Here is a 15388-nt window from a genome sequence, read left to right as displayed (position 1 = left end):
ACCACATGAGCACTGCCGTACCGGATTCTCTCACCGCTCTACCTCAGGATATTCAGGAGAAATTCAATTCAGCAGCAAAGGTAAAAGAGGTTGCTTAACGATTTGAGGACTTGCGTATTTTTTAAGGCTCAAAAAAGGCTCAGCTTTTTCTATCAGCAAAGAAAACGAGGAGAGAGCACAGGCCTGGGTTCTGGAATCACCATCAGGACAGAGGACTGATACAGGAGCAGTTGCCACAAGAGAACATCAGCATTAAATAGACTTCTTCAAAACACAAATTTCAAAACTTGGGGCATTATAACAACAAATTGTTTGACCAGTATTCTGAAACATCGAGTGTGCCTCAGGAAAAGTGCTTCCATGATCACAGCTCATATTTAAATTTACAGAAGTTGAAATAGGAGCCATATACAAGCACTAAAGAATCAAGTCCTGGTTGCAGAAGGTTAAATATTTACATATAGCTATCCTAATAATTAGTGAAGAAAAGGTTAACATCACCTTCTACTAACATTGAAAGTAAAATATGAGTGATTTGGCACAACTAACTCTTATTTTCCTACTCTGAAAATCTAGTGCACTCACACAGTACTGCCTGAATGCCACTTGACTTCAACAAGCTATTCAAAATATTCAAACTCTGGACTCACATCTCAAGGTTAAGCCTTGTGAAATACTCTGAATTTCTCAGGGACAATGCTAAACACATGTTGTCATACTCTTCTACTAGAAGGTACTTGAAGACATCCATCACCTCCACTTCCTGAAAAGCAATTTTTTCCCAGGTGTACCAGAACAAATTCACCATTACAGACAACAGCAGCATTAGAATCATAGAATCACTCAGGTTGGAAAAGACTTCAAAGATCATCGAGTCCAACCACAACCTAACCATACTACCCTAACAACCCTCTGCTAAATCATGTCCCTGAGCACCACATCAAGACAGTTTTTAAACACATCCAGGGATGGTGACTCAACCACCTCCCTGGGGAGCCTATTCCAGTGCTTAACAACCCTTTCTGTAAAGAAGAGTCTCCTGATATCCAACCTAAACTTACCCTGGTGCAACTTGAGGCCATTTCCCCTCATCCTGTCACCTGTCAGCAGTGAGAAGAGACTAACCCCGCTCTCACTGTAAGCACTTTTCAGATATTGGAAGAGAGCAATAAGGCCTCCCCTCAGCCTCCTCTTCCCCAGACTAAAGAGACCCAGTTCCTTCAGTCGCTCCTCATAGGGAATGTTCTCCAAGCCCTTCACAAGCATTGCTCCTTAGGAACTGCATAAGCAAAGCATCTATAATCACTGCTCTTAACGTGCTGTGCAGACTTACTCTGAGTTTACTCTATTTCTCTACTACTGTTGACATATATTGGTTGAACAGCAGTACGTGACAAATAAATGAAAATGGCAGGAACATTTCGTAGTTGAGTTGAAGTAATGCTCAATCCACTGGACAGCTGGATGACCATGACACATACTACTTTTTTTTTCTGTGGCAGAGTTTTTATTTGGAGGGAAATTATAACTTTTGCATTTACATGGCACAAATTATATACAGTACACTTTCCATGATAAGAATTATGATGCTTCACAGAAAGGTATCAAATTTGAGATAAATAATGCATAAGCTAAAATATACAAACCAGGGGTGGAGGTGAAACTATTGGCCATTTTTATTATCTATAGAAGAATTTCAAGGAATAATGTTAATTCAATGTTCAAAAAATTTTTAACAAACTTCTAGTAAAGTTAATTGAAATATTTATAATTCCATTCAGTTGTTGCACAGTATTTCCAATATACAATCAAGAAGATGCACAGAACACAACACAATATGAAAAAACCTACTGCACCCACAAATTAAAGGTTTCACTGCCTTTTGGATGCTGCACTACCTTATTTATATAAACATTTACAACACTTCAGTAAACACAAAGGTTCTAAATGTAGTGCAGCATTATGGGGGGCCGCTTTCAGCTCTTGAAATAAATGTTAAATGCCCATATACTGTGCCATTTATTCTAAGCTGATGGTTTAAGCTGTCACCCTTAATTCCTACCATGTGTAGCAAACACTCTTTCCCAATTTTCAGAAGATTACCATTCTTCTGACTACACGGTCTATACTGTGAGCCCTACACTGTCCTTGGCTTCACTGTCATTTTGGCATTTTGCCTCAGTGCTTGTAACAGCTATCCCTTACGTTATTTTTGTTTTAATGCCCCGTTAAGTAGTCCTGTGTAGAATCTGAAGCAAAAGAATCTGCATCTTCATTATCAGAATCATCACTACTGTCATCAGCAGCTGGCTCCCCTGTCAGCGCTATCCGGGCATAATCGTCAGTGTCTATAGACTTGCAGAAATGGATGGCGTATTTCAGTTTTTCCTCTAGTACTTGCTTACAAGAATACCTGGGTAGCTTCAGGAGAAAAAAGCAAGTGTATGACTCAGGAAGGAAATGGTCCGGAGGATTGTATTTATCCAATACCTGTCAAAAACAAAGAACACAGTATTTTTTTATTTGCTGTCCAAACCACACATAAATATTGACGTGATACGTGTGAATTTTTCTTAAAAGAACAGTGGAAACACCAAATTCATCTTCCCTCCACTAAGCACACAAAAACATATGCAGAAACTTTCTTGATTACAGACGTGATTGGGAACAACCTAAGACTTGTTCTGAAAATACCAAGACATGAATTGAGCCCTGTGGTTTTTGAATTTAGCTGAAATAAAAAGAAACATAAATGTTTTACATCTTCACTGAACTGTCGAATCAACAATACAATTTCACATCAGTAATAAAATTGGCCTGTTCTCCTGTTATATCACTGCACTGGTTTTGGCTGGTACAGAGTTAATTTTCCTCACAGTGGCCAGTACTTTGCTGTGTTCTGGATTCATGATGAAAACAGTGTTGGTAACACACCAATGTTTTAGTTCTTGCTGAGCAGTGCTTACATGGAGTCAAGGTCTTTTTCTGCTGCTCAGGCTGCCCTGCCAGCAAGGAGGCTGGGAGTGCACAAGGTGGGAGGGAACACAAGCAGGACAGCTGATCTCAACTGACCATATGACATCATGATCAGCAATAAAAGATCAGGGGGAAAGTTTGCTGGGGCTGCCATTGCTCAGGGGCTAGCTGGGCATCAGTCAGATGGTGGTGAGAAGTTCTGCTTTTCTTCAGTTTCTTCCCTTCCTCACCTTCATCAACCAACAATTTATTAAACGGTCTATCTCAACCCAGGAGCTGTCAAAGTTTTTTCTGCCTTTCTGATTCTCTCCCCACCAATCCACCAGCAGGGCTGGAGCAAGCAAGTGGCTGCGTGGTGCTCAGCTGCCTACCAGGGTCAGATCACAGCAATCATGCTACTTCTCTCCCACAGGTAGCTATATCAAATAAAATCCCCACACCCCACCGCACACACCTTACCTGAATAACAAAGTCCCTCCCTCTAAAATCTGCGATAGTCCTGGGCAGCCTTGTTCTGCCCCATACAAAGCGTAGAAAGAGAGATCGTTCTGTATTGGAAAATGACTCCATCACTTCCCAGAACCACTGTATCAGTGAAGCCGTTGGCTCAATCCCTTTGTAGGTTGCTACAGACTTCAGAAGATGAAGTGGAATATCGGGGCTTCCACATACCTGAAAAACAAAATACAACGATGAGCTACAAAAGTCTGACCAGATCACGTGCAGGTGATTTGTTTCCCTCCCATTCTCTTGAAATATTTAATCGGCTTTTACACTGACAAAATGAACGTTCAGATATTTGAAGTGCTGCGCAGAGACTCCTATTACAATGATATTAAATAGACATCTTCCCCTCAGGGGACAATAATGAACCTTCTTTCATCTTCCTGAATCACATGAATAATTAAACAATTTACCTGGGAAGAACAGAGGTCTTGTCATCTTTCACCAAGTTGCACTAAGAAATCAGTAGGCCCTAGGGTTGTTTTTTCTTGGTTGGCTGGTGAGGTTTTTTGGGGGCAAGATGGGGTAGTTATGGAGTAGCTGTCTTTTTTTTTTTTATTATTTCTACAAATCATTCATTACATCACTGCTCAGCTATATAAAAAAACCTTTTGAACACTAAGAGAACAATTAAACATCTTCTAGTATTTCCTTGAGCAAAGTGCAATTATGAGCAAGCACTGTAAACAGCATTACATGTGGGGTTTATTGTTCAAGTTGGGATTAATAAAACATAAGTGAAGAACACAACTCAGTTTTGACAGAGGTAGCAACACAGAAATTGATACCATAGTTTCCAGCTCATATCCTGTAAAGAGTGAAAGCAGAGGAACTGGAACAACACGGGCCATCCCCTCACGAACTGCCGCCACTTGTTCATCAAATTCATGAAGTCTGCAGAGATATATTTCCAGAAGTTATGTGAATGCCATTTCTAATGATTATTTGAACTAACAACTGTTGTAATATTTAGGAACGTTTATGCTTTCTCCTTAAGTCTCCAACTATGTTCTAAGGAACACTTATCATACAAGATGTCTGACCTACACCAGTTTATCAAATAATCCATACTGTACAGCGCATATCTCACTGTGTATCTCTCACTTTTTGGTACTTTATTGCCAGTATTATTTATGTACTGTGCCTGTCAAGAATAGACCAATACTCCATATTGAAACACCATGCCCTTAGGAAAAGAACATCTGTGCCCTCAAACAATCCTAATACTAGACAGGCATTATGGTATAAGAAAAATGGGTCTCGTGTAAAACATGATGTCTGAGCAACGGATATACCAGCTTTTCAGACAGTGATAGATGTTGCCACCCATGATTTGTATTTTACCTTTTTTTTTTCCCCATCAAGTTAATTTTTAAGACACTGAGCTGTGCAAAGCAGAGTTTCACATCACTGCCATGTCCTTTCTTCAAGGCTTGCCATCACCAAAATAAACAAAGATCTCAAGACATGTTTTTACTTATGCATTCACTTTTTCACATGGATTCTCTTCAGATGCCAGATCTGCTCTCAAGAGATTCACATAACTAAAAACCTAGTATGTATTTAAACATTTCTCCCAAAAGATTTCTAACTGCCAGTGTCCTCTGAGAATAGCCAGAATTTTGAATAAAACAGAAGCATTTCTTCAAGGTAATATAATTCTTTAGGATCCATCTGATATTTTATAAAGACCTATAATCTATCCATCACAAATGATACTCATGCCTACTGTCAAAAATAGCTTTAGGTAGTGGCTCATAACCATTTATAGTAAAAATAAATAAATAAAATAGGAAAGCAAGGACTATAATTCACATGGTCGCTGGCAGATTCTGCACTGCAAACTAATAAGCATATAGTGATGAGACGGTCTTGCACAAGTGTCCTCTAAAGCAGATGACTGTGGTGAAGAGAGTAAAACAACTATGAATCTATGAATCATTTTTTTGCCAAATTTATCTCATCTCCATAGTTTAATAGGCACGATAGCTACTAGGCTCATTGTTTCCCACAGCAAGATGCCTGAAGTTCAATGTACTGGTCTAGATTAGATATCTGGGTATCTAAGTAACCAAAGGCCCATTTTCACAAATGCTGAACAACTACTTCTCACAGAGTTTAGTGTAAAGATCAGCTTTTGGCACCTATGGATGAATTTAGTTTTCTGCACACACACATCAGGCTTATTTTATAGTGTCCAGGATATAAACCTTTTGTTTTGCATGTTCTACCTTACACGAGAACAGGAAAACCATTCAGCTGGGACCACTCTTGGCTAGATTATTTTAGTGGTCTTTTCAAACTTTAATGATTCAGTGATTCAAATGATGGTATTAAAAAAAAAATAACAAAACCGTGAGAGCAGTACTACTGAAAGTGCTGTTCACAAAGAGCTAAATGATCAAAATACAAAACAAAATGCATGCAAGGTAAGGCTTCAAGCCTACTACTTTTAAATGAAAATGCATATTCGTTTTACAATTTGAATGACTTATTCAACAAACCTGTAGTTTATTGCCAGCCTCACATATTCAGCTCTGTTATCCAGTGTAATATGAGTGTACTTGGAACTCAGCTGAATATCTTGACCACTTGCATTAGGCACAGTGAATGGAAGGCTCATAGCTTCAAACTCTTCTGATGTAGCTTCATTGTCTCGAATGTACATAAGCCCAGGAATAAAATCTTTATCAACCTTTTGAAAAAATATGTCTGAGTTAAAGTCAGCTTATTAGCACCTTATAACATCATGTCCTACCTACCAAAAGCATGACATTGTGCACCATCTACCAAAAGCACCGTGTCAAATGTCTGACCGTAACTCATTTAAGTGAATTCCAAAACAGCAAAATGGCTGTTTTGGTACATTACACAAAATTTCATTATGCTGAAATGTTGAAAGGTACACGTGTTCTGGATTTCAAACCATTCAGGGAACATTTGCCAAGAAACTGTATTATATAAGAAAATGGATTTAAAGCTTAAAAACGCGATCAACTGCAAAATCCAATGGTTGTTTTGGTACAAAAGAAGTCTCCTTCCTGACATGTAAAAGACTTGGTACCTTTACAGTAAGTACATTTCCAGATGACAGGAGTTGAAAACGAACTCATCTTTGTAACAAAGATCTAACTCCACATTTAGTGAGTTCAGTAAGCATAAAGTTTGTGATTCTCAGTATGCTGGCTCAAACTATCCTCTGTAGTAGTTTGAACTCATTTTCAGACACTAACAGCTATGGAAACATTTATTGGCAAGAAAGAGTTTGACTACAAACATTTATCTAGTAAACCCCACAAGTGGATTTGAGAATGCTCTCAAATTCAAAGAGGTTATTTAACTATTTCTGAAAGACTTAAATTTACAGCTTTAACAGTGAGTACAAGTGATCCTTACATACTGGCTCAGAAATGTGGAAGGTCAGACAAAACAAATATGCACAGCAGAGAAGCCTATCACCAGAGAACTGTTTATGTCTGCTTCACTTCTCTAAGTTACAACCAACAAAGAAACAGCACCCTTACCTCACTGAGATCAGCAATTGTTAGGTTCATTCCTGCAAGCTGTTTCCATACTGGTTCAGCAAGGTTGAGGCTCAGAGGGCTGCCAGTCCGGATAGCAATACCCAGAAGTACACCTGTAAGCGTACATAAGGGTGGGGATGTTTGTATTGTCTTTTTTAATAGATTCCTAATATTCTGAACAGGTAATGCAATTAGAATGTCACAGTGTTGCTAATTACCCAAGAAACGGAACATGTTCATGTGCAAGAGAGACTTGGCAGCAGGATTTAATAGGAAACAATCTCGGTTTGCTCCAGATTCATCTCTTCCATTTGGTGTCACGATTAACAGAGGGGTCAGCCCATTCTGAAGCTCCTCACACATTTCTGCTATTGATTCACTGTAACCTCCACCGCAATCATCCACAGATTCACCTTGGAGAAGAAAACAGGCTCAAAAATATACATTCTTTCAAAAACATGTTTACAAATGAAGTCTTGAAACGAACTGGATTTCCTTCCACATAGGTAATTGTGTACACAGAAGTTTACTAAAAGCTACATCTGTTCTTCTGAAAACAGCTAATGTTTTCCTTTGTATTTGGATTTCTCCAGTTCCTTGGAAACAGCGTTATTTTAGAAGATTATCCAAAACGTACCAGAGTTTCAAAAATATTCTTTTGACAGAGCTTAACTACCACTTTTGTTTTAAACACTTGTCAAAATAAAACAAAAGAGATGGCAAAGAGAATCAAACCAAATGACTCCTGTGTATCATTTTAAAGCAGATAGTCTATGTATTTTACATACAGTAGATACAGTGTGGCCTCAATCTAAACTTGTGTTTCATCAAAAAATTCAAAGAGACATGCAAATTGTGGAAAAGAATGATGGAGGTAAGAACAGCCAGTCTGAATTATTTTTGGATTCTGACAACTGAAAAAAACAGGTTTCAGTTCTGCAAATACCCATCATAAGTAAAAGAGTTGCCTTTGGAATGTGAGGTCAATTACAACCCCATTTCCACTAATCTTAAGGGTTGTTCGCAGATTTTAGTTGCTTTTTTGTTTGTTTGTTTGTTTATTTTAAAAGGCTTTATTATTTCCTAACATTTTAAGCACATTCCTCTGTCTACATGCTGTTTTACTGTATCCCTTCCTTTTCTCCGGTCCTTCAAAAATAAAAAGAGAAGAAGCCAGTAAAGATAGGTACAAAATACTTGAGGCAAAGATGTTATGAAACAAAGAATTCTCTTACCAACAAACTTGACTTTCCAAACACGATGAGGAAGCAGAAGGCTATCAGGGCTAAAAGAGCTCATTTTAGCACACATCTGTCCGAAAACTGACTTTGTACCATCCGGCCCAGCCAGTCCACCTTTACTCCTAGAACGTTTTACCTGTCAATTAAACACATTATACTAGTCACTACAAGAACATTTATCAGCTAGCCTCCCTGTGCAGATCAGAAATGAGATTAATATTTATAACATCAGTGTGTTTAGTGAAATATCTGTAGAGGTCTACCCCATATTTTGTATACATGTATATTACAAACAAAGTAAGAACCAAGCTTCAAATTACAGCACTGCAGTATTTTTCATTGCTATTTCATATCTAATCAACCTTGAATATAGATATTGCAGATTCTTATTACCTATCTTCACCCTTTAAAAGAAGACAAAAGAATTTAAAATTTGTAGCTATTAGGAAGCCAGAACTACTAAAGAATGGCTGAGGCTAGAAGGGACCTCTGGAGGCCACCTGGCCCAGCTCCTGCTCCAGCAGAGCCACCCAGACCAGAGTGTCCAGGGCCATGGCCAGGCAGCTTTTAGAGATCCCCAAGGAGGAGACCCCACAGCTTCTGGACAGCCTGTGCTGCTGCTCTGTCACCTGCACAGCACAGGAGTGCTCGTGGCATTCAGAGGGAGCTCCTGTGTGCCAGTTTGTGCCCATGGCCTCCTGTCCTGGGCACTAAGAGCTTACTTAGTTTCACACTCTTTCCAGCCTCCATTCACATGTATTATACTCACTGATATTCTGAGCCTTCTGTTTTCCACTCTGAACAATCCCAGATCTCAGCCTTTCCACATAAGAGATTGTCCAGTCCCTTCATCATCTTTGTGGCCTTCCTGTTGGGCTCTCTCCAGTATGTCTACACCTCTCTTGTATTGGGGAACCCAGAACTGTACACAGTGTTCCAAGTGTAGTCTCACCAATGCTGAGTGGAAGCACCACCTTCCTCAGCCTGGTGGCAATGACTTGCCTAACACAACCAAGTTTACCACTGGTCTGCGTTGCAGCAAGGTCACGCTGCTGGCTGATGTTCAGCTTGAAGTTCATCAAGATCCCCAGAGCTTTTCCCACCAAGAACTGTTTAGGTTGTAGGCTAGAGGCTACCCATCTGCACATGGGCCTGTCCCTCCTCATGTGCAGGACTTTACATTTCTCTTTGTTGAACCTCATGAGAATCAGCCCACTTCTCCAGTGCATTGAGGTATGGCAGTAAGACCCCCTGGTGTATCAGCCACTCCTTCCATAATTATCCTCAGCAAGTTTTGTTGCTGACATACACTCTACCCTATACATATTAATGAATATGTTAGAACAGGACTGGTCCCAGGTCTGATCCCTGTGATATGCCTCTACATACTTGCCTCCAACTGGACAATGTGCCACTAACACCTGACTCTCTTAGCCTGGCCCAGTCAGTTCTCAGCCAACCTCTCTGTCTGCTCATCTAGTTCATACTTTTAATCAGGTTGTTTACAACAGGTGAAAATGGCATATACCTAAACACCAATCAGAAAAAAGATACTGATTCCATGTTAAGCTACGTGCCAACTTCTGCTAGGCCTTATTTCTGTGACATAGCTGTTTAACTGTGATTACTACAATTGTCACTGTTAACAGAAGAAACTGGCACAAACACAAAAAGCACAGTATCTGGTTATCTAGGTGCTTCCACACCACATCCTGCATTGGCTGAATGACTGTTCTGAACAGGTTGATTAGATCTTACTCATTTTACACTTAGTGCGGGAAACATGTGAAACAACTAGGGCATGTTCATTGCAGCTAGACAGAATGATTCTTAGCAGCTCTGACAACTCTGTGGGCTTTCTTCCTTAGATAAGGAATTCTATGTTTCCCTCAACCACCAGTATCTTATTCATTTTTAATTTCAAATGGCTCACTGTTCATCTGTCTCTACTCAGCATTTTATCTGTTCATCTCGGAAGCAAATGGAAAGACAGAGGGGCGCCAGTAACAAAGTTTGTTAATAAGAAAAGTTTTCTTCCTTTATTGGTGAAGAAAGAAGTAATGATTTGGCAGATTTGTTTTCTTTGTTGGGCTTTTTATTTGTTTGGTTTTTGTTTTTCTGGATTGCAATATTCTTCCCATTAACGAACTTGTTTTAATTTAATGGATCTCTAGGGAATTTGGATGCCTAAGAAATTTGAAGTTGAGAAGCTGAGAGCCTTCTCTTGAAAAGATTAGGTATGAGTAGGTGGTCTGTGAATGCAGTAGTTAATTCACTGTCATTTCAAATCTCAAAGTGAAAATACAACTCAAGTGACAATAAAATGGCAAACAGTCTAGACTGAAGTCAATTGGAAGGCACTCATATTTGCTATTCCTATTGTACATCTTATTTAGCACTTGTTCACTAGCAACACAGGGTTTGCATTTAAATCTGATCACGTAGATGCTGGAATAGTTACAACTTGACTTTAACAAAATAGTGTAAGAATGTCACAAGGGATTATTGACACTTCTGCTAGCACTGTGATATTTTGCTGTGCCAACAAAGACAGATGTCCATATTAAAATTTATTAGGGTATTAGCAAAGAGCAGAACTCTCCACTGAAAAATGGCAAAATTCAAACAAATTTGTTTAGGCCACATTTCGCCACTGAGGTGAAAAACTGTAGAGGTCTATAATGTGAAGCTTTGTTCCTGTTTCCAAATCATGCCCTTTAGAGATGTAGTAAGCAACCTGTGGAATCCATTTTAGTGAATAGAATAAACAGTTCCAGATATAATCCTTATTTAGTATGTCTCACTAAACACAGATTATGCAACATAAAAAATTTTGAAATATAGTTGTAGCATTCTTGCTGTTGAGGTAACTTTTTAGCACCAAACATGCTGACAAGAGGCCCAAAAGAGCTTCTGTAAAACAGTCTGCCATCAGAAGATGGTAGCCTGTGGAAACCCCACTTTTCCTGGACCAGAGAGAAATGCAGCAGCTCACTAGCAGCATACAGCAGTGTGCAGAGGAATCAAGCTCAAAAATGTGCCTCAGTAAATAATAAGCTATTGTGAGCACAATCACTCCAACAAGGAGGAAGAAGCATTCAAATACATCTGTTGTCTGGCTACAGCATTTTTAGTAATGAAGATCAAAATTTAAGTTCTTTCTCCAAATCTGAATAACAAGACCTTCTATTTGACCTAAACGTCCTCAGAGAACCTAGAGAAATACCAGCCATCCTGTGAGACCATCCCCAGTTTCAGCCTGGAAGAAACATACTATGTCAAGCTGTACACTTAGGGACTAATAAAAATGTTTATGAAAAGATGACAGTTTGTTAGTTGGAATCAGTTAAGAAGGAGAAGAAGGTTCTGTTAACATAGAAGACATCTATGAAGAAAAGAAACACAATTCAAGGATATGCCATGAAATCAATTTCCAAAAGCAGAAAAGAAGTATCAACACGATAATTCCAAGAGCACAGACATCATCTGTACCTTGAGGTTTCAGTTAACTATGTTCAAACTGAAATGGCAACGAAAAAATACACTATCAAAAGATCATTAATACTGAAAGACCACTCCACAAAAACAGACACACAAAAAAGCTTAGCTTGTTCAGTGAAGGAAGAAGAAGGTCAATGTGTTCTTTAAAAGCACAATTGGAATGTGGAGGGAAGGAATAATGTAATTTAAACTGAAGTGTAACACTTGCAAAAGAACAAAACATTCATTCATTCATATCTTGTATAACTTCACATATCCAGAAGTCCAACATTCCTCCCAAGACAGCAGAAGACACTGAACCAGGAGATCTTTTACAGTGCTAAGAGTACTCATTCTCCTTAATAACTAAAATTTGTTTGCCTTTTAAAAGGAGGAAAGCTCACAAAATACAAGGCATGCTCCAAAAGTAATGCATCCTATTTTATTATGCTAGCCCATGGATGCGGCAGATGTTGGTGGCGGTGCAGTGGAGGTTGAACCTTCTCCTTCAAACGGAGCCTGACATGAAAGTGCGTACGAAGCAAAGGTTTGTTACTGAACTCCTCCACATGAAAAAAATGGCACCCACTGACATTCACTGATGCTTGCTGAACATTTATGGAGATCAGACGGTGGATGCGAGCATAGTGAGGCAATTGGTGGTGTATTTCAGCAGTGGCATGAGAGATGAGAAAGATAGCTGTGCACAGCTGTCACCTCCACTGGTGCAGATTTTTACAAGTGCAGCACGTGGGCTCTTGTCCATCACCGATAAAAATGCTTAGCTAATGGTGGCGACTGTTGAAAACCATGTTTTGTGCTGAGAATTTTCTCTATCAAACAGTGTTATTGTGCTTTTTGTAGCTGTTTAGTTTCCATGGAAATAAATAGGCACTGCTTTTGGAGCAACCTATGTATTTTAAAGAACAAGCCAGTATATGCACAACAACTTTAAATTAAAATCTTATTCATTTATTTTACACAGAGGAAGAAGTAGTGAACTGACTGCACCACATAATTTACAAACTGTAAGAAGTATCTTTTGACAGCGAAGCAATTTTCAAGTCTAACTGCAGTTGAACTCCCAACTACAATTAAGATGAAAACTGTAGCTGCTTGAGACTTCAGAAAGCAGCTTTGAATCATTACTTAAAGGATCAAATAGTTTCATTCAAATAGATCTTTCATTCAATAGTTTCATTCTCTGCAAAACCTAACTCAGGAGATTATAACCCACATTTTGCACTGTATAAGCAGGGCAGATTACAAGCATGGTCTTTTTTAGTCTTGGCTAAATCTTGGAAAGACTTGTGTTACAGAAATATCTCATTTCCTACAGAAGCTATGAAAATTGTAGCCTCGATGCTACCAGTTTTTTTTCTAAATTTAAAACAGACTGAATTAATGAACAGGAATACAAGAGAAGCCCATCTTTAATAAATAACACAACAGTAGAAGAACACTAGGAAACAAGCCCAAAACCCAGTCACTTGTTTTCAGCTTAAAGCTAAACATTTGAACTGCTTATTTTGAACTCCTCCCCAAAAAATAGAAGTAAAAGACAAATAGTGAGAAGATTACTGGCATTACCTCTGGCTTCCCAAAGTACATATTGAAGCAACATATTTTAATCACAGAAGTAGTTTTAATTAGCAGAAGTTTTAAGAGCCTGTGGAAAATGGCAAATGAGCAGAAAGTATCATCCAGCCAAAACAGAAGGTATTTCAGCTCACTGAGAAACAACTAATTAAAGTTTTTGCAGCTTCTTGATTCTAATCTTATAAAGAGTAAGTTTTCTTACTTCCTAAAATATATTGGAAAAAATTGAAAAAAACCACACCACTAAAGGAAAGAAACACATAAGGATTCTGTAATACCTAACATCAGTCCATTCAAAAACAAACGTTTTAGTATTCCACTTTACAGAAGTATCTATGGACACAAAGAAAAAAAGCCTTATCTGGCCTAAGGCACAACATTACATTTTCTAATGTCAGTGATAAGAAAAAAAAGCCCTTTTATATTGAACAGTTCTGCAATCAATATGATCACATGCAGTGACCAGGACAAGAGTTTAACAGCCTGATGCTTAATCATATTGAAGAGCCTTCTTCCTGTTCACCCTATAATCCTTCTTGTCCTCTGTTCTGAAAGCAACAGTGGAATAATTCATGTGACCATCTCAGAAGGCAAGAATCAGTGCTCTCTTAAATCGTCTAATACAGTGAATTTTGAAAAAGCAAATCATTGTCAAGCAGGACATACTTTGCTCATTATTGTCCAAATCATACACACTATTTCAAGTGTTCCCTCCCCCCATACATCTATAGTCTGGATGAAAACATACTGAAAAGAAAATAAGCTTCATTGTTTTATCCTCCAACAATAACCCAGCTCCTCAGTACTCAGACACCAAACAGCTGAAACATGAAGGTACTTGATGAGTGTTAAGCACTGGTGGCTAAACATATGTACTAAAATCAAATCTCTGACCTGGATTCTATTGAGCTCAACAACTGGCCCATGCTGACGATCTCTCACCATAGTTGCTTGCACAACCTTTCGGAAAGCCGCCTCCTAATAAAGGAAAATACAAAAAATTAAGTGGTAAGACTGCAATCAAATAAGAATGCTGCATATATTTCACAGATAAATACATTATAAATACATTCTTAGTTCAATTAAGGAAAAAAACAAACAAAAGACTCTTAAACAGAACAGAGAAACTGATACTATAGCTAGTTATAACTGCTTAAGCAGTTTTCTTCCAAGTACATCACACAACACTGGAAAAGGCATAAAGCCCTTGAGTCTTTCTTTAGAAGACTTAGAAACAAGCATAAATACTTTTGAAATGCTCAAAAATAAACAGGAGCAACAGAATATAAAATTGTGAGATGTTACTTAAGGAGTATGTTACTTGAGCTGATACAATTCACACCTGAAACACCTGGAATACTAAAAACTAAACAGGAAAATCTCTCCTGAATCACAGGAGAGATTTTATTACTAGACAACCAATATGCTATTGAGTGTAAATTAACTTATGCTGCTGTAATATGAATCTAATTAAAAGTTGGAAAAAAACAACCAAAGAGGAGGCCATCCTGCCAAGGAAAGACAGAAATAAAAACAGAATTTTTTTGTCTGCAAATTTAATTATCTGCATTTCTCTCGCTAAATATTTGAATCCAATTTTACATTATCAGTTTCAAGAAAGCTTTAAAAACTTTTTAAGTTTGTTTTTTGTTTTTTAATATCCTCCATAAAAATGAGGTCAAGATGCCTCTTGTAGCTGAAGCAAGGAGGCCTCATCCACAGGCTCTCCCCGGTCAGGGAATCTGTAGCAGATCTCAGCCACAAGATGTCCTTTATTGGTCCAGCCAGTGATTTTAACCCACAAGCTCTCAAATCGGTCACGGCTGTTTTTCAGAGGCTTAGAGCTCTTCACAACCTATTTGCTTACTAACATGGAAGTCAATTCCCCTCCCCTCTCGCTCTACCTATCCCATCTAAAAAGTTTGTAGCCCTTAGTTGCAGTATTCTAGTCGCGCAATATATCATGCCATGTTTCTATGATAGTAAAAACAAAATTTACAATTTCTGGTGTCCCTGATGATTGTTTTTGATATAAAACATCCCTGATACCACATTTTATCTTAC

General features: G+C 38.4%; 1 protein-coding gene across 5 annotated transcripts in view; it reads right to left on the bottom strand.

The window, feature by feature from the left end:
- Nucleotides 1-1484: 1484 nt before the first annotated feature.
- The window catches only part of HERC2 (HECT and RLD domain containing E3 ubiquitin protein ligase 2), a 105263-nt gene continuing 91359 nt past the window's right edge, over nt 1485-15388 (bottom strand). For all 5 annotated transcript variants that reach the window (NM_001252376.3, XM_015277713.4, XM_015277712.4 and 2 more), the window contains 8 exons: nt 14219-14302; nt 8240-8381; nt 7223-7417; nt 7005-7117; nt 5985-6175; nt 4269-4374; nt 3436-3648; nt 1485-2490 (listed from right to left, as the gene is read on the bottom strand). In NM_001252376.3, coding sequence (NP_001239305.2) covers nt 2218-2490; nt 3436-3648; nt 4269-4374; nt 5985-6175; nt 7005-7117; nt 7223-7417; nt 8240-8381; nt 14219-14302 — 1317 coding nt within the window. In that variant the 3' untranslated portion in view covers nt 1485-2217. The remainder of the gene's footprint in view (nt 2491-3435; nt 3649-4268; nt 4375-5984; nt 6176-7004; nt 7118-7222; nt 7418-8239; nt 8382-14218; nt 14303-15388) is intronic.

The sequence above is a fragment of the Gallus gallus genome, chromosome 1 (genome assembly GCF_016699485.2).
Source record: "Gallus gallus isolate bGalGal1 chromosome 1, bGalGal1.mat.broiler.GRCg7b, whole genome shotgun sequence".
Classification (NCBI taxonomy): domain Eukaryota; kingdom Metazoa; phylum Chordata; class Aves; order Galliformes; family Phasianidae; genus Gallus; species Gallus gallus.
Note: the sequence above shows the minus strand (reverse complement) of the source record. Positions and strands in the feature narration are given on the sequence as shown.